General features: G+C 40.1%; 2 protein-coding genes across 3 annotated transcripts in view; one reads left to right on the top strand and one right to left on the bottom strand.

Annotated features, from left to right (window-relative positions):
* The window catches only part of RB1 (RB transcriptional corepressor 1), an 82,031-nt gene that overhangs the window by 44,504 nt on the left and 19,309 nt on the right, over positions 1 to 18,218 (top strand). The gene's annotated exons all lie outside the window — the stretch shown is intronic.
* On the bottom strand, positions 457 to 2,953 carry LPAR6 (lysophosphatidic acid receptor 6). Its single transcript, XM_040542238.1, is given in 2 exon segments — positions 457 to 626; positions 629 to 2,953. Coding segments are annotated over 2 exon segments (903 nt in total). The 5' UTR covers positions 1,506 to 2,953; the 3' UTR covers positions 457 to 600.

Consider the following 18,218-nt stretch of genomic DNA (forward strand, 5'->3'; position numbering starts at 1 on the left):
TTGCTGGGAGAAAAAAAGGGATTAGGAGCAAGGGAGAGGGAAGAGGAAATTTGAAAGCAGGCATGCTAGCTGTAATTACATGACCAATATGATTGGTAAGTGGATTCTGCATTGTAAACCAACTAGTTTCGCCCCCCTGTCCTCAGTAACTTAGAAACCGATATAATTATTTAAAACGAGCAGTTAGGTTAATTTTAGAAGTGACCTGGTTTCTTATGTTTTTTGACTTGACAAACTAGTCTTTGGACTTTGGTAGCATAGGCTGAAAACAGAAGTTCGTTTTTAACATAAATACAATAAAAACAGACGTCTGTAAATTATTAAAGTATTTCCTGTGTACTATTATGCTTAACACTTATTCATATCATAAACTTTTCTGATGTAAAGGAGGAGTAACATTTACAGATCAGAATATATTTTCACAGCTGAAGAAATGTGCAGGCTTCTAATTCCAGTTCAGTCCCAGCAGTTTCTAATGCAGTTTATTTTGGAGAGTCACTGTCAAATATTTTCATTTTTATGGTCTGAAGGCTGTGTTGAATAAAGTTTTCTGAAACTGGCATCTCGGAGAACCTGGTATCACGTGTTCTAGTGAGCCTGTTACTTTTTATCGAATTTTGAATTGTATCTGAAGTGAAATAATACACTATTGGGTCAAAACAACAGTTTGAGACGGCGATGCACAGGGTGACAGGGTACATAGTCCTGACTGCGGTTACCACCGAACAATTAATCCACGTCTGCGTTCTCATGAGAGAGTAAAGTATTAAGGTAATGTTATAAGGCACAAAACAGGAGCAGAATATCACCAGGTGGACAAAAATCATTTTGAGTACCTTTTTCTTGCTTAATTTATTCCGACTTAACGTAAGGGGTTTGTTCAGTGTTCGTAGGACCATAGTAGAACAGGTCACGTTCACGATGAGTGGAATGAAAAATCCCACTATTTCAATGAAGATAACAATTCTGGATAGGTAAGTTTTCCAGGTAGCCTCTGGAAAGTTTTCAAAGCATGTTCTTTGTTCGGTGTTATTCCGGAGGTTTGTAGACTGAAAGAAGCTTGCCGGTGTGCTCCCTGCTAACACTGTTATCCATACTGCAGCACAGACAATTTTTGCATTTCTTTTGGTTCGAAGGGTCTTCGATTGAAATGGGTAAACTATAGCTAGAAAGCGATCTACGCTTATGCAGGTCAAAAACAAAATGCTCCCATACATGTTTGTATAAAACAGTGTGACAGAAATCTTGCAAAGAATGTCTCCAAAGGGCCAGTTTCTTTCTGTAAAGTAATAAATCCTGAAGGGCAATGTAAATACAAAAAGCAGATCAGATATTGCTAAATTAAGCATGTATGTGGTAGTCTCATTTCGCACTTTTACGTTAAAAGTGAAAATGTAGATAGCAACACAGTTTGCTATGAGGCCAAGAACAAATACCATGCTAAAGATACATCCGTATAAAGTATATTTAAAGGAGTCCTCAGTGGAACAATTAGAGCTTACCATTATAATGGTATATTTAAAATACAAGCCTGGCTTCCTGTGGTTCAAAGCCTTCTCTGGTATTTTTATTTCAACTTTTCAAACTTCAAGCGAGAGATTGTAGATGTGTGTCCTGGGTGCTCTGATGAGCTTCGGTTTCTCCTCAGAACTTCAGCGAAGCGGTGTGACAGTGGCGGGGCGCATCTCCTGCAGTAACCCCCAGGACATCGCTCTTTGCTTCCCACAGCTACTGTAATCAGCCAGCTTTTCAACATAAAACCTCGTATTTGCAGCAGGGGTGGCTGTCCCCAGGCTTGCTTTTAGCTCCCTTCTTCCCCCGCCTCCATCTGATGAAGGACTTTCTGCCTCATTCTGTTGCAGCTCGTGTCGTCCCAGCCTCCTTCTTCTAAACTGAAGTAACCAGCAAAAATGTAGGCTTCAGAGGATGATTTCCCAGGCTCGGTGAAGCGTAGGCGCTGCCATGTCTCCCTTTTCACAGCCTTCTTTCTGTGGAAGGAGCTTCTCAGCTTGGCTGAGGGCTCGCCGCGCCACGGGTGGGAAGCGAGAGCAGGACGGCAGCGGCACTTGGGTGCTTGGGCGGCTCTTGTCTTGCCTCAGTGCCTGGCCTTCGCCTCGCCCCGCCTGGCCCAGCCTCCGGGTGCGGAGGGCAGGGAGAGCTGGCCCCCTTTGTAGCGTCACATCACAGGGAGGAGAGGCCAGGCTCGCTGGGGAAGGGTTTTGCTTGGGGCTGCTCGCCCGCCCCGCGTCTCTCAGCGCTGCTGCCGGGCCCCTAACTCCTTCTGCGCCTGCCCAGGGGTGCTCTGCGTGCTGTGTGGAAGCTGGGAAGTCTGGCTGCAAAATCTTACTTTGGTTATGGGGAGGCTTTTCTGCGTCAGAATAGCTCTCATGCCTAAAAGTTAGTTTCGTTCTTTGTCAGAGGTGGTAGTAAAAGACGGGTTTTCTGTTTTATGTAGGATTGAACTAAGCTTACATTTTTGGAAGAGTGTCTTTCCTTGTAAGAGACTGCGTGTTAACCACCAAAAATCAGCTGAGTAGCCCTGTCTAGATTTCCCTCAATACACCAGTATGTTCCTCACGAGGGACAGAGTAACACCAGTAGGTAATTAAATAATTTCACCTCATGATTTACTCAGAGGGAGAGGCATGGGGTGATGCCCTGGGGGTTGCTCAGGGACATTCCCACAACTGAGATGTGTTGCAGTGGGAGGAGAAACTCCTAATCTGTGTTAGGAAATATATCTCAAACTTATTAGAAATAAGCACAGATAGCACTTCTTACAGAGTAGATTTCAAACTTTTTTTATGGGAAAAGCATTTTTCTCTGGTACCTAAGCACAGAACTAATACACTTTACCAAAATAAATACTGCACTATTCAGTTGGTTTTGATAAATTAGTGGGGCCGGGCTGGTTATCACACATGCACAAAATATTCACATTAGTCGCTGAGTAATGAAATGAAAACATGTTGTAACTAATTAAATTAAGTAAATTTTTTTAAAAAGCAGCTCTTACTGCCTTTAGGGGCAGATAAGAGATAAATCTCAGTTTAGACAGACTCATTTATTTAACATCAGCTTGGAGAGACTCTCTGACTTCTGGCATCAAAACCAGTATATTTCAAAGTCTTTGAAAAACAAACCTCTTCATATCTGGCTGGGTGGCGTGGCTCTCTTGAATGAGATTTTAATCAGCTGTACATAAGCAAGGCTCTGCTAGGCAGAAATTGTCTAGTCTGTTGTAAAGGAGAGAAAATAATACCCTCCACAGGGTTTTGGCTTAGTTTCTTAATGCAAGGTACCTCAAACAAAATTCAGAACAGTGCTAAAATGGGTCTTGTGTATTTTGTTTCAGGTTAGCTTCAGTGAAACCCTTTCACCTTGATTTGGAGGTGAAGTCAAGCAGTTTCACTTCAGACTTCAGTAGGTCATAACCACTAGAAATGTATTTTAAAAATATTTTTGAAATTCATAACTGTAAAGCAAGGTATGTTTTCCACTTCCAAGTTGGCAAGAAATGAAAAGGTGAGCCTGGCAGAGTCTCTTGTGTGTCTAGCTCAATTCACAGTTTAACATAAAGTTACCTTTCCTGGCTTTCCCTGACAAAAGCAGTTGTAACACATGGTTGAATGTTGTTTCCATTCCTGGCAGCCTTGTGTGAATAAAAGGCGGCTTTGTTTTTTTCCAGTGTGTCCTGTATCAGGCCATAGGAGCTCTATACTCAGTTTTCCTACTCTGACTTGTCTTTTTTTTCCCTCAGGAAAAGCTGTGGGGCGGTTTCAGTTTCAGTTGCTAAAATCCCCGCAGTATGGGAATTTGACGTATGTCAAAACCTCAAGTGAAAACTCATCTTTAGAGGTAGAAACAAATAGAAATGAGTAAGTCTCTCTCTTTATTCATCAGTTCTTAATTTTCCATTTGAGCTGAGATGTGGGTGTGAAGAGAGAGGATGGGGATATGTCTAACCAGAGGTGCTGTAAATTTTGCCACATTAAATATATTTTGGAGCAATTGTGAAAGTGCATTTTCAGCCTGCGGTTCATCGGTCAGAGCCCTTGCCTGGTGACCATGCTTGTGCTTGTATCATGAACGTGGGAACTTCTCAGAGCTGTATTTTAGGGAATCAGGTACGTGCTTCTGCTGTCCTTGGGTAAGCTTGGGACTTTCCCTTATACCTATTTGGTTGCTTTGCTAGAGCAGTATGAGCCCCTCACGCTAACTGAAGAAATAAGTGATACTTGTATTCTTCCAAAAATAGCATTCAGCTGCAGGGCTTCTCCACCTGCAGAAGAAAACTTGAAAAGCCCAAGTTGACAGGTTTTGACTTCATATCATGTTGCAGTGAATGGGTATGTGACTGAGCAGGCAGTCTGACTCATTTTCTCTTTATTGTCAAAATTTGTATGGCAGAAGGGGACTGCATACCCCTTTCCTTATATTAAACGTGACTGATGGTTATCAAATACTGTTTGAATTTGCATTCCAGCCTGCTCGTACGCTTCTGTGCGGAAGAACCTCCGCTCGGACAGCCTGCGTTGGAGTCTGCAGGAGCCTTTGTCTGGCTGAGAGCCAGTGCTGGCTGGGAGGAAAACTCATTGCGTGCTCTCAAGTTTCAAGCTGTTGCGCTCCATGCTGTCAGATTTGGAAAACCCTAAAGCAAGCTCCAGCACTGGGAGGGGAAAAAAAAGTACATTAGTTATTACGGAGGAAGAATTCATGTAGTAATGACCTTCCTTACCCACCTTTGCTGCCGGCAAACTTCCCTTTGGCATGGGCAGGTGAGGGTAGGCAGGAGGAAACAGCTGCAGGGAGGGCCCTGTATGCTTAGGGCTTTTTTTTTCCCCCAAAGGAAATGATGCTGCCACTGAAGGGAGATGTGTGTTTAAGTCTGTCTGCTTTTCCAAAGTAGAGACAAGAATGAGTTAGGACCTACCCTTTGTTGCTAGTGCTGCATGAGGACCCCTTAAATTCAGGAGTCCAAGTTGAATGGCAAAGAAATGTTTCACTGAAATGAAACAAATATTTGAAGGCTTTCTAAACTTCTGGAGTTCTTCTGACCAGTGTTGCACGTTCCTCTAGTGTTGTTCAAGTCTTCAGTGCTGGAATCATGCAGAAATCAGTCAGCAGTGAAATGAATTTTGAACTCATGAATTGCACTGATGCTAGGAATAAATGTTCTGACTTTTTTTTTAGAGAAAAAGCAAGGGCAGTATCAGTAACATAGTAACATCACGAACTCTGGCAGGATAGTATTCTACTTGCCCTAAGTGTTCATTGCTATTTATCTATTCACTTTCATGGGGTAGTCATGATTTCTGAAGCATTTTTAGTCTATTTACTGGAGTTTCTGTTTGTGTGTGTGCATGTACAGGAAGGAATTTGACGGTTGAGACTGGGAGCCAGGAAGTCTGTAGCTGGCTGTTTCACAGATATTTGTTCTTTTCCAATCTTGGTAAAGTTTTCTGATTTTGTGCTTTAGCTTCACTCTGCGTAAGAGCTTGTTCACTTCCTTGCTGGGGTGTGAGGCTGTCTTAATTGTTAAAAACAGTTTGAAGTCCTTGGATGGAGAACACTTTATTAAATACAATATTGAGATAATTATAATGGCTAGCAAATAGGGTAAAAATGTAGTAAGATAAAAATTTCTGTAGTTGTAGATTAGATCCCTGCCAAGTAAAAGGATCTATTCAAGGACTTCACTTGGTTCAACTGCATGATTATATAGCTACAGAGAAGGCAGGGCTGGCAATGAAACTGGGGTGTGGGGTTGGCTCACCAGAGGGCCGTGCTGCCATCTGGAGGGACCTCAGCAGGTGGGAGAGGTGAGATGGGTTGGCAGCAATCTTGTGAAGTCTGCCATGGAGAAGTGCAGAGCATCCTGTACCTAGGGGGGAGCGACCCCAGGTACCAGGATGGGTTGGGGGCACCCAGCTGGGAAGTAGCTATGCAGCAAAGGGACCTGGGGGGCCTGAAAATTCAGTTTTTTCCTTTAAAAAAAAAAAAACACGCACAAGACCACCAAAACCAATCACCAGTGTAGTAGACAAGTCTTAAAAGGAGCATTATATGTTTTATGGTGAACAGATGATTTTTATCTTGTCAGACCAATACTGGATGACTGTCGTATAGCCAGCAAAAGACTCCTTCATATCAAGAAACTGGTTAGCTTGATGCAAATGAAACTATATATACCAATTACATGTAAAAGTTAAAACTGTAAACGTTTTCTGCTGAAAGATGGACTGACTGATTATAACCAGTTTTCTGGATTACTTTTTCTTTTACTAGCTATGTTCTGATACATAGATGCAAAAAGTCTTTCAAATATCCTTAAAAAAAAAAAAAGGCAGCAAGCTAAAGTGTTCGGGCTGTGAGATTCTTAGGTTCTCCAAGTTAAAATAATTTGTGTGTAATGGCTTAAAAAGGAAGAAGGAAGCTCAGAATAAAGTAAGAATTCTTCGTTCCTGTATAGCTGAAATGCTTCTCTCTTCTATTTGTGTTTCCTTTATAAGAAGCACAGCTCTTCCTTTCCTGCTTACAAAAAGAGGAAATGGTTTCTCTTCTTTTGTTTAATTTTAGGCTGCTGGAGTCCTTTTTGTGTTTTCCTCCACCTTTTGGATTCATGAAGGGAGGGCTTCTTAGACCCAAATATCAGTATAGCAAAGGTAGTTTGTTGTTGCAGTGTCTTTGGACAACTCAAGTGTAATGGATTGATGTGGTTCTTTGTTCTTAAAAATATGTGCAGTGATTATGCCAATCGTACTTTAACAATGCCACTTTTAGTCAAATTCTAGGAGTGTAGGGCAGTGTATTTCAGTTTGAAACACTTCTTCACAACAGTTTTGGTATGCCCATGTATGAATAAGCAGTTTTTGAACCACTAGTTACATACAATCTCTTGCTGTTTCCTGTACTGTCCTTTATACCTAATATCATAAAGAGAAGTAGTCTACCGAGAACATATTTTTATTACAGAACACCATGTAAAAGCTGACATAAGTGGAAAGGAAAACCAATGTATGGTGGTTAATCGTTTCTAAGTAACTAAGAGGCAAACAAGTATATTACGTTGCTTTTCTCTCCTAGCTGGGACCCCTTCTCCTTTGAAGTGGAACTTCTAATCTCAAGTGCTGCTGTTGGGGCTGCATTCAGGCTTTGCAGTACCTATTAGCATAATGTAATCCTTCATAAGACTACTTGAGGCTTTATAGATGCTCTAATTTAAAGGGGAAGTTCTTAAGAGACTTAATGAGAAAATTGGACAATCTTTCAAATGCTACTAATTTGACTTTTTTTCCCCTTGCTTCATTTTGATTTTGCATAAAAGGTTTTAGGAACAGGGTTGGCGGAAAATTTCCTGTGCTCTTTGATGGAGGAAAGTGTAGAACTATATCCTGGAGTATGTTGTACAAGCTCTGAAGATATTTTTAGAATATTTTATTTCGGAAAATACTGTGTGAGTCCTCTGCTTACATTTTAGAGCTTAATCTTGACTTTATTTGGTTTCTGTTGAGCACAGCTATTGTGACAGTAACTGAATTTACGGGGTCAGTTTTTTAAAGCACCTTATCTGAAATTTGGAAATAGTTTTCTCTAGCATTGATAGAAACATGCAGTGTCTAACGGCAAAAAAAGCTTTTATCTCAGAGTTCCAGTTACACTAATGAACACGTAAGGCTTACCTGGAATTATGTAAATGGTGTAGTGGGATATGCAGATTGGTTGTTTGCATTGTAAATACACGAGCAGTTACAGCAGTGTTTTAGGCCACTAACAGATGACTGATAAATATTTGCATAAGGGTTTTTGAGTTGCCTTTTTGTGCAACTCATGAAAATCTTAGTTTTTGCTTATGTTCTAAAATATTTTGATGTGCAAAGTAAACTTTTTCTGAGAACTTGATTGTAAAGATATCTGAAAAGAGTAAGCAGTAACTTGGTAAAATATTGATGATATGTTGATAACGTCATTTGTTATCTGATACATTTAAAATTGTGCCCTGCACTTTTATCTGATACATGCAGCAATAGCAGGTAAGAAACGAAACATCTACTTAGCCCTCCCTGCCAGCCTTAATTCTTAATTTTTCATTTTCTGTAGTTATGAGCAGTGTGTCTGTGTTAGGTCCCTAACAATTTAAGCTTCTACCTCTTTCTCACTCTAAGGGAGAAATTACTTTGCATGAAGAACAAAATTGCCATGTCTGTTGCATATTTAGAGGAGTTTAATGAGTCCACTTGGCTATTGGTTTGTTAGGGATGGTGACGTTGTGAGCTGGTGGTTTAAAACAGGTATCCGGATACATCCTGAGGAGATGTTCAGAGCAGTCTTTTTTAAATTAATTCAAGAAAACATCTCCAGGTATACTGTAGTGTATTCACTAGTGTAGACAGTATGGAATCATCCTTTAAAGTGTGTTGGACATCAGAGGATGACAACATGTAAGTACAGTTGATAGTACAGTACATTAGTAGGTGGTTAAACACTCAATCTTTTCAAGCTTTAAGATTTTGATTGAGTGGTTTTAAAGGGATGGACTTTCTAAACCATAGGATTAGAAATTCAGACTTTAACTGGAATTGGCTGAAATTTGCAAAACGTTTAATGACAAAAGTTGCATTCAAAATACTTTGCAAGTGCAGAAACATGACTTTGATGAAAGAAATAAAAAATCAGCTGCCATAGTAAGCAAATCCTAGGAATGACGGGAAGGAAATGGAAGATGCTTCAGAAATTATTTTGGAAGCTTTTCAAAACGTACAGGATCAAATGGGGTCGGGCAGAACTTGTAGAAAGAAGATTATAATTTGTTTAGTTTCTAAGGTAATTGCTTGTTATTTTTCAGGTCTTTAGTTTAAGCTTTTGCGCAGCCTCTCTTCTTCTCTTGCCAGGACTGGGTTCCGTGTCAGGATAACTGGTATTTATCCGTGTAGGTCTTAAAGACATATTTCACTTCCATGCCAAATTACTTGCAGCCACCGGATCGAGTGCTTGCAGCCTCTTGCAGTTTTGACACAACGGAGGCCTCTGCCTTTATACGAGAGGATTTTAACCTCTGCTTGTCAGCGGCAGCTCAAAGCCTGCAGTCACATTCCTGTTCTCTTCTGTAAAGGACAGCATTATGAAGCTATTGAAAGAATTTGTCATACTCATTCTATAAGATTTATGTGCATTCATATAGTTTAAAAAAACATAGAATTAGTTTGCTTTCCTTCACAAAACTGGAATGTAAGAAGTTAGGGGGGAAGAAAGTTTCGTAAGAGTTGTTCAAGCTGGTAAGCTAATTAGTATAGATAAATACTGACATGAAAATGCTTGTCTGGAGAGAACTGCTGCCAAAAAGCACAGCTCGGACTTGATTAACATGAGGAATGATTACTTTCTAAAGAAAGCGTAAGTCAGCAAATAACCTCTTTAAATTCTGCATTGTAAGATCACTTAAATGATTATGTAGCATGTCATTAGTACTGGTAAACAGTATTAGAGGTCCTTCAGCTGACTTTACCCATACAACTGCTCTTTTCCTCCCAGCCCATTTTTCTGAAGTTTGCTGAAACATAAATTCAGTGCTTTATGAATTTTGTTGTTGCATTGCACACTTTTGGCAGTTACATTTTCAGTGTGACAATGAGGGGAGACCTACAAGGTCAGAATACATGTCAATGCTTTGGAGGAGGGACAAAGGATATGCTTCTCACATGATTTTTTTTCTGCTGATATCTTGGAAATAATGGAGTTGGACAATCAAAACCATTACAAAATAATATAAAGACGACATTTTTTTCCATCAGATAAGCATCTTCAAGGTCTTAAGCTTGGTTGAAAAGACATTTGTCATGACAGAACCGGTTTTTGTCATGTGAATCTTTCTTAACAGACCTCCTGGAAGAGTTAAGCCATTCTGGGAGGTACTGGAGTGACCCTGTCAGAAGAGGGGAGACTGGGACCTCTCCCCTGAGCTCAGAAATCTGCATCGAGAGCAGAAGCTTGCCTCTGCAATTTCCAGAGGGCCATCCATGCAGTGGGGTGTAGGTTCCCCCAGGTACTTTTAGACCACAAGAGTGCTCTGCTGAGTGAGGAAAATGACTTGGTTTAAAACTAATCCGAGCAAACATTTAATTTCCACAGTCGTATCTGTGCTAATGTTAAAGACCACAGAGGTCAGAGTGAAGTCTGGGTGGCGGCGGGCAGCATACGCTGTCATGTGTACCAGTTGCTTATGTTTCTGGGTTTTGTCAAACTTTCTCAGCTGCTATCTGTGATGGTTTAGTGGTCTACTGATAGAGGTGAAAAAAATAAAATGTGGCCATGCAGGTCCTTCAAATCTGTGGTAGAAGCAGTAGTTTTGAAAGCTATTAGCTCCAGGTTTCAGTAGTTACCAGTTGCATCATCTTTTAAAGAAAATGTTTGATATGAGGATGAGGGTAAGAATGAGCAGATTAAGTACCCATTATTTAGGAAAGACCACAAAGGTCCTACATCTGCTTACAAATGTTATCTTAACTGTGTATTTCTTGAATCCATTAGGTTCTCGTATTTCCGTGCACCAGGCAACCGAGGACATGGTTTTCATGATTAACTGAGTTTAAATGTGGGCTGTTGCTCAAAGTAATCAGACTGCCCTTCATTCAGTCCTGTTTCCTCTCCTGTGTTGTATGTATACGTGCGGTCCATTGAGTGAGGTTGGTTTTAAGCTAATCCTAACAAACATATAATTGCCATAGTTATATCTGTGCTAATGTTAAAGCAAAGGACAGAGCAGAAAGTGCAGATGCTCGAGTGCAGTTTAGGGAAGTACCAGTGCACTTAAACTGATTTAAGCCAACTGTGAAACTTTGCAGTGAGTGTTGTGCTGGGGTGTTAGACTTCGAGGCTTTCAAATTCCTTTTCTTTCTACTCTTGGCCTGATGTTAACTTAATATTGGCCATGCAATGCTTAGAAGCCTCTGCTAAACTCCAGAGTGAGATCTATGTTTCTGGTGTGGCACCCTATAATTTTTTTAATGTAAATGGCTTGAAATAGTGATATCTATAACATAGTAAAGAAAAATGTGTGCCTGATTTTTTCACAAAGGAAGATAAAAATGCACAGTAACATGGACATACTGCCCGTCGTCGTGCTTTGCTGTTTGAGGTTGATAGAGGTGTAATGCAGGACAACAGCCAAACACCCAATCTGCTTCATTGAAGATGCTGGAAGTTTTCTTACTGACGTCAGGGTGGTAGGTGTTTTGAGCTGACAGTCCTCACTATCGGTATCAGCTTCTATTTTCCTTGTCAGGTTAAAGTATACAGGCTCATGTCAAACCATCTAGACAGTTACAAAGCCACAGACAAATATGCTGCAGGTACCTCGTGCAGTGTATGGTTAAAACCAAGGCTAGAAAGTCAGGTAGCAGAGAGAAATTCAAGTTCAGTCTGTCAGTTGTGGATCTAACTTCAGGAATACCTCGATTTACACACACTTATTTCATTAGAAGGTTATAGTAAAACTCATCTGCTGCTTTTGCTATGGCTTAGCAATACATTTGGTTCGGAGTAGGTGTAGAAAATGCACACTGAGTGACAAAAGAGGAGCTTATTAGATATGTGAGTTTAAAAAAAAATACAGAAATCTACTTTGCAGAACAAGTACTGGTTGTTGCAATTGAGTTGAGGTGCCTTGCATGAGATTTTCATGAATAGACATTTATACATAAGGCTTCTGTCTGCTGTTTTGGGGCACTTGTGGGTGCATGTTGGGCTGTAAGATGTTACATAATTGCTTTGATTTCTCTCTCATTTTATATTTATATGCTTTTACTGATGTCAGTGAAGCTGCCCAGAACAAATACCACGCTAGCCAAAAGCAGAAATAGGCGTTTTCTCTACAGTGAAAGTAAAGGCATTGAGTAAAACTGCATCCAAAACAAAGTCATTCCTTTACATTTGACGGCTATTTCCGTGTGTTCTTTGTCTGTCTTCCTTTGAGGGAATAAAACACTGGAATGCACAGAACAATTTAAACATATCTAGAGTGAGTTGGTGTGAAAACGCCCTGTTTCCTTATGAGAAGCAAAGTGTTGAAATGTCAAGGTCAACTTGTATTTTTCAGTGTTCTTTTTATTCTTCAAAGTTTCTGAAGCAGGAAGTTTTTCCATATTTAAATGCAATAAAAATCTATGGTGGCCATGACCTGCTGAATTCATGGACATTTTGCTTCTTTTAAGGTAATCCTCTCAGAGCTCACATTCGTAGTAAAGTTGATAAAATGTAATTTTTAAAAAGGTGAACCATTTCTGTCCTCCACCCTTTCTTAAGAAGGGTTTTCAGCTTCTGTTGGGAGGGGAAAAAATGTGGGAGATCTGTGTAACTGGGGCTGAAACAGCTCATTTAATGCATTTGAGCATGCTGTGCTCAAACAGCGCATCTGCACTGTTCTTCCTGCATAGACCTGTCAGTCAGAATTCATTTTTAGTTGCTGTAGCTGTGCCAAAGGTTATAGGTGTTGCTGAAGTCTTTGTGCCTGGGAGAGGTAAGTTTTATTCCATGTCTATACAGCTTGAACGTGCAGAGCTTCAGCATTGAACAGCATGCTTATTTTGCTAGGAAATAAGCAAAATAGAAAGTATGTGAAAGGTAGGTTTGGGAGAAATGGCTAAGCTGCAGTTCGGGTTTGTTTTTTCAAGTGCAAATAATAAGAGAAGCTGTAAAATTCAGCGGGCTTCAGATTGCGTTGCTCTCCACATAATGTGTGACCTTTACACATTCTGGAGTTGGAGAGCTAAAGGGAAATATTTTGGGAATCTTCTGTATGCCTGGTGGTTTAAAATTAATTATGGTGAGAGGATGCTTGTAAGTCATCCAAACTTGCCAAGCTCACAGAAAGTAGACAGCACCAAATTCTACATGGTTGTATGTAACTTCAGTAACAGTACTCAAATATTTTAATTAAATCATATGCAATGTTAGTTCACAGCGTGACCAGGGTTTAAAATTAGTATAATGCCTTTAAAAGCCTGATCTGTATGCTCCTATATCGAAGTTGCTAAAAGAGACACTGAATTTTGACTGTAAGTCTCACAGGAAGAGTTGGAAATGCTCTTTGCTGGAAAACACGTTCACAAAATCTAAGCTTTCTGTGGGAATATATTTCAGTGAGGTTTCTTGCAAGAAGGACAAATAAAAAAAGTATCTTTAGAAGCTAATTTCATTTTCCTGAAACTTCAGGAAGTAAAACTGGGATCAGAACACTTCAATTTTTTCGAAACAGGACCTGTAAAACATAGTGGTTTCATCAGAAACATTGAAACCTGGGTTTTGTTCTGTTTAGAAATGACTGAGAATTTCTCACAAGGAAAAATCCAGAGAGCTTGAATATAAAAAGCATGTTGTTACCGAATAATTTGGCATATTTCTTGTGGAAACAGCAAGATATTTGTAATTTAATGAGATCAGGGAAAACATAAGCTTTGATTATTTGATAATTTCATATATCTTGTCACCTAAGACAGTTTTACTGCTTTGCTGATACACAGGCTTTGTGTGTAATATAGCATCACTGCTTTATTATTTCAGGGAAAGTCACAGCATTCTTTTCTGTGTGCGCTGTAGTTTTTAATTAGATGCCAACAGAAATACAACCCCAAGATAAATGGTCAAGGAATGAACGCTGCACAGAGGAAGGAGAGAGCAGAGGCCATGCAAGTTTCTTGATTTCTATAAATACATCTCCAAACACTCAGGAGTACCTGATTGACAGGAAAAAAAAAAAGCATCAAATTTGTTCAGGAAATTTGTCACTTTTTTCAGGATATATTAATGTTTATATTTAGTCATTTAATATCATTTAATATAAAAGGAGGGTCGTTACCTCAGTATTCAAGTACCAAAAACCCAAGCCCCTTACTCCCATCTCTCAGCTGGTGGCCTTACTTCTGGGTCCCCGGTTAGGTGAGTGCTGGTGAGCCCTGCTGAAGCCATCCTTCTGAGGCACCTGGCTGTCCTCACCTTTCTCACAAGGAGCCTTGAAGTCCTGGTCTGGTTTTTGGGTTTCAGAACGGGTGGGCAACAGAGGCTGCACATAGGAAAGCTGGATGCTGTGTGTGGGTCCTTTGCTGCACATCTGCATAGCACAAAGCCTCCCCATAGAGAGGGAAGGTTTCGCATTTGGTGCTATTCAAATGTGAAGTGGGGGATCTGGTAATCACATTTCAGAGAAAAAATATGGTGTCTTTGCCTTCTTGTTACTGTGATTTTTAAAACTTGAATATGATTAATATTGCTGCCCCAAGTCCCTGTGAAGTCACACAAACAGAAGTGCTCAGAGTGCTCTAAACACAGGCTTGTGTAGTTTGCAGCCATCTGCAGGGCTTATCTCATGATCTGACTTGCTTTTGTCTTGGTATGTCAGCGCTCAGACACTTTTGTCTACAAACACGTTTTTTGCTCGAGTCACTTATCTTTACATGGTACTCTGTTAGTTCCTGTAATTCAAATAGCTAAGAAAAAAAAATAAATTACTCAGTCTATTTTTTTAACAGCCTCAGGGAAGCTTTAAAAAAAAAACGTGTTGAGTTTGCAACAATAACTTGGTGGTACTACCTATCTACTGCAGCTCTCTGCATATCTGTTATTTGCTAGTCAAATAATTCCCAATGGCAGCATCCAACCACTCTTTCCACTACCCCCCAAACTGCCAAGGTGAATGAAAGCAGCTTATTTTATATCAAGTAATAATTAACAGTTGTCTCCTATACCATCAAGCGATCAAACATTGTATAGTTGGCCACTGTATTTACATGGAAAAGCATTTATGATTGACTTTATGGTGCAAACTGGAAACCAAGTGTTTTAAAGCAGTATAAATCAGTAATTTGCTACATCACTTCCCTCTAAATACCTGAGGGGGAAATGTTCAGCCATCGGCCAGCCTGCTTTGCCAGAGCTATCCTGCACCGAGTCTTCAAAAAAAGATTTTTGTCTGTGGCCATGAGGAGAAGTGCTGAATATCATGTCTTAACATTATTTGCTGAAAAATAATGGTTTAATTTTAGAAAGTGTTAGTTCAAGCTTCTTATAAATGTTGCTGAGATCCAAGTGACTGCACCTGTATCTGTAGTTTACTACGGACATATTCTCTGAGATCTTACACAATTAAAAAAAAGATTTTTAGCCTCTTTTTAGGATTTGTGTGCTTTCTTGCTAGTTCAGCTGCATCTTACTCTGTTAGAAAAATATTAAAGCAGGTATATTTTGCATTTTAAAGTTTTCTTTCATGTTTCTGAGGATCATGAAGTAGCTCTGGATTGTCTCCTATGAAGAAGACAGGCTGAGGGAGTTGGGGTTGTTCAGCCTGGAGAAGAGAAGGCTCTGGGGAAACTTTATAGCGGCCTTTCAGTACCTAAAGGGGGCCTACAGGAAAGCTGGGGAGGGACTCTTTGTCAGTGAGCTGAGTGATAGGACAAGGGGGAATGACTTTAAAGTAGAAGAGGGCAGATTTAGATTAGATATTAGGAGGAAAATCTTCACTCAGAGGGTGGTGAGGCCCTGGCACAGGTTGTCCAGAGAAGCTGTGGATGCCCCATCCCTGGAGGTGCTCAAGGCCAGGCTGGATGGGGCTTTGGGCAACCTGGTCTGGTGGGAGGTGTCCCTGCCCATGGCAGGGGGTTGGAATTAGATGATCTCTAAGGTCCCTTCCAACCCATGATATTCTATGATTCTCTGCATATTTTAGTGTAAGACACTTCGGATTCCATCATTTCTTGGCAATATTCATGCGTTTGACAATATTGGTTATATTTTTGTCTCAAATGTATGAAAAGCTAGTGTAGATGTACTAATGTTAGAATTGTTTCTGTTATAGATGTCTGCATTTATATGTAGCTGAGGAAGCCAATTAATACTGTAGATCAGTGAAATTGCCCTCAAGAGGAGGAGGGGAGAGTGAAGCAATAACCAGATAGAAGTCTGGGTGGCAAACTGTGTAATATCTGCTTCAGAATTAGCTGTAAAACTTTCAAAGAAAGCAGCAGGAAAAATACCAAGTAAATGTTAAAATACCAGATTTGCAGAATCACTAAAAAGTGTGAAATGGGTGCAATGTCAAAGAATAGATACCAGTGTCTTCCAAGGTTTTGTTTCAGATCTGTTCAGACAAGTTATTGAGAAGTTTGGGGATGTTTTTATGATTTTTATACTGTTCTGTATCGTACTGTGAAAACTGAATTTCTTATTTTCAGACTGGGAGGAATGTGTTCTTAATGAAGACTGGCTAATAATAGCATCATAGAACAGTTTGGGTTGGAAGATACCTCTGAAGGTCATCTAGTCCAACCCAAGGAGTTTTTAAAATGTTAATCTCATTTCTAGCACTCTACTCCCTACCTCCATTGTATCATATTTTATCTGATCGTTAACCAACTGCTTGTAAGGCAGCAGTGTTTAACTGGAGACATCTTGCTAATCCTGTCAGCTGGGTGCTCAGAAGCTCTGCTTATGCCTCTTGAAAGCTGAGCACAACAAGATGACTGCCAGGTTTTGTCTGCTGTGAGCAAAGGCTAGGTGTGGACTGAGGTAACTAAACTTTGCCCGTTCTCTAATGGTGGTCACAGAAGTACAGGTTCAAATTAAGACTAAAAGCCATTATAAAGGATGGATTTATGCCCAGAGTGTTGTTACACTCTGCTGTAAGATAGCTTTGCTACAAATTCAGTTGTTATCTTTTCACTTTCATGTGTAATTTTTTGCAGATGGAGATATTTTCTAAAAGCAGTCATTAAATCTGTTGCATAAAACAGTATTCACGTTTGTGTTGCTGCATTTTGATGTGAAACACGACTTATCAGGCTGCTTTTGGAACTCCAATTTCTTTCCTCCTTTTTCTACTTAAACTATATGAAGGCTATTGCAGAGCGCTTGCAGTAATTTTTGCTTCTCAGGATCGTACGCCAGTCTGTTCTTACAGGTTTCAGAAGATGCAACTCTTCCCAGTTAATGCTCCTTTTTCTACAGGATTAATCTTACTGTATTTGCAACTCATTCTAGACATCCACGTTCTCAGCAGGTTATTTGTTGTCTATGGTTTTATTCAGTTCATAATTCCTCAAATCCTTGGCTCTGTTAAAAGATACCCTCCAGCTTTAAAAACTGCTGTCCACAAAGTTTCCCAGCACCCTTAGCTGCTTTACCTGGCTTAAGAGTTATTAGTGATATGTTGTGCTTAAATCTGTCCAGCTAAGGAGAAACTGGAAAGAAAATGAGACTTGAAACTGAATTACTGGCTTTAAGCAAAGATCTAAAAGAGATGCTATGTTGTTGGTACCTGAAGGAAATTTGTGTTAAATCTTTTTTCATGGAAAAAGATGCGCGTTGCCAGTTGGGCTTTGAGCAGCTAGTTGAAGTTAGAGGTTTCAGTATGATGATTTCTTGGGAATGCCTCATCCAAAGGCAGAGCTGATGCGCTGTGGTATGTGTCCCAGCACAGGCTGTGAGGAAAGTGAGGTAACAGGCTCACTCTTGGGCTGAAGTTGCATGTTTTCATCAGCATGCCATTATGCTGGCTTATTTTCATACACATTTGACGCTGCTTTGTAATCACCTCAGAGTATTTTGCTGGATTGAAGAAGATCAGAGAAGTGAGGGGAATTTCGTGTCTGCACTTGTACTCAGACAAGTAATTCCTGGAACTGCTACTCTTGGTTAACTGTTCTGGGAACAGTGACTATGCAAGTCAGTCAGAAATGAAACGGCCAGGAAGAGCAAACTTAGCACGATATGGTACTGTAACAATCTGGTTGTTACTAGAGTAATTACATAACTTTATTCTCTTTACAGAAACGGGCACTTTGTGACCCCAAAATAATGAAGAAAGGAAGTGCTTGAGTGCTATTTTGCTTCTGAGTGCAATAATTTTTCATGTATAATAATTGTGGAAATACTGTGTTCTTAATATTTGCATGCTGTTGGTTAATGTAATGGTCCTTTAAAGCATCTCTTCTCTACTTCCTTTCCTAAAAATGTCTTCACACCCTGAAGTGTTCTTACTGTTGAAGGTTGTTGATACGGTTCTCAACCTCAAGATTTTTGGCAGGACATTTTGTTGCTGACTGATGATGCGTCACCATTTCCGACAGTCAAACGGCTCACATTGGGTGCGTTTTAGTTTATGAATTGTATGCAAATTCTTGTGCTGAGTGTTGGGGGGGGGGAACTGGTAGGAGCTCGGTTTGTCTTTGAGA

The sequence above is a fragment of the Cygnus olor genome, chromosome 1 (assembly GCF_009769625.2).
Source record: "Cygnus olor isolate bCygOlo1 chromosome 1, bCygOlo1.pri.v2, whole genome shotgun sequence".
Taxonomy (NCBI): Eukaryota; Metazoa; Chordata; class Aves; order Anseriformes; family Anatidae; genus Cygnus; species Cygnus olor.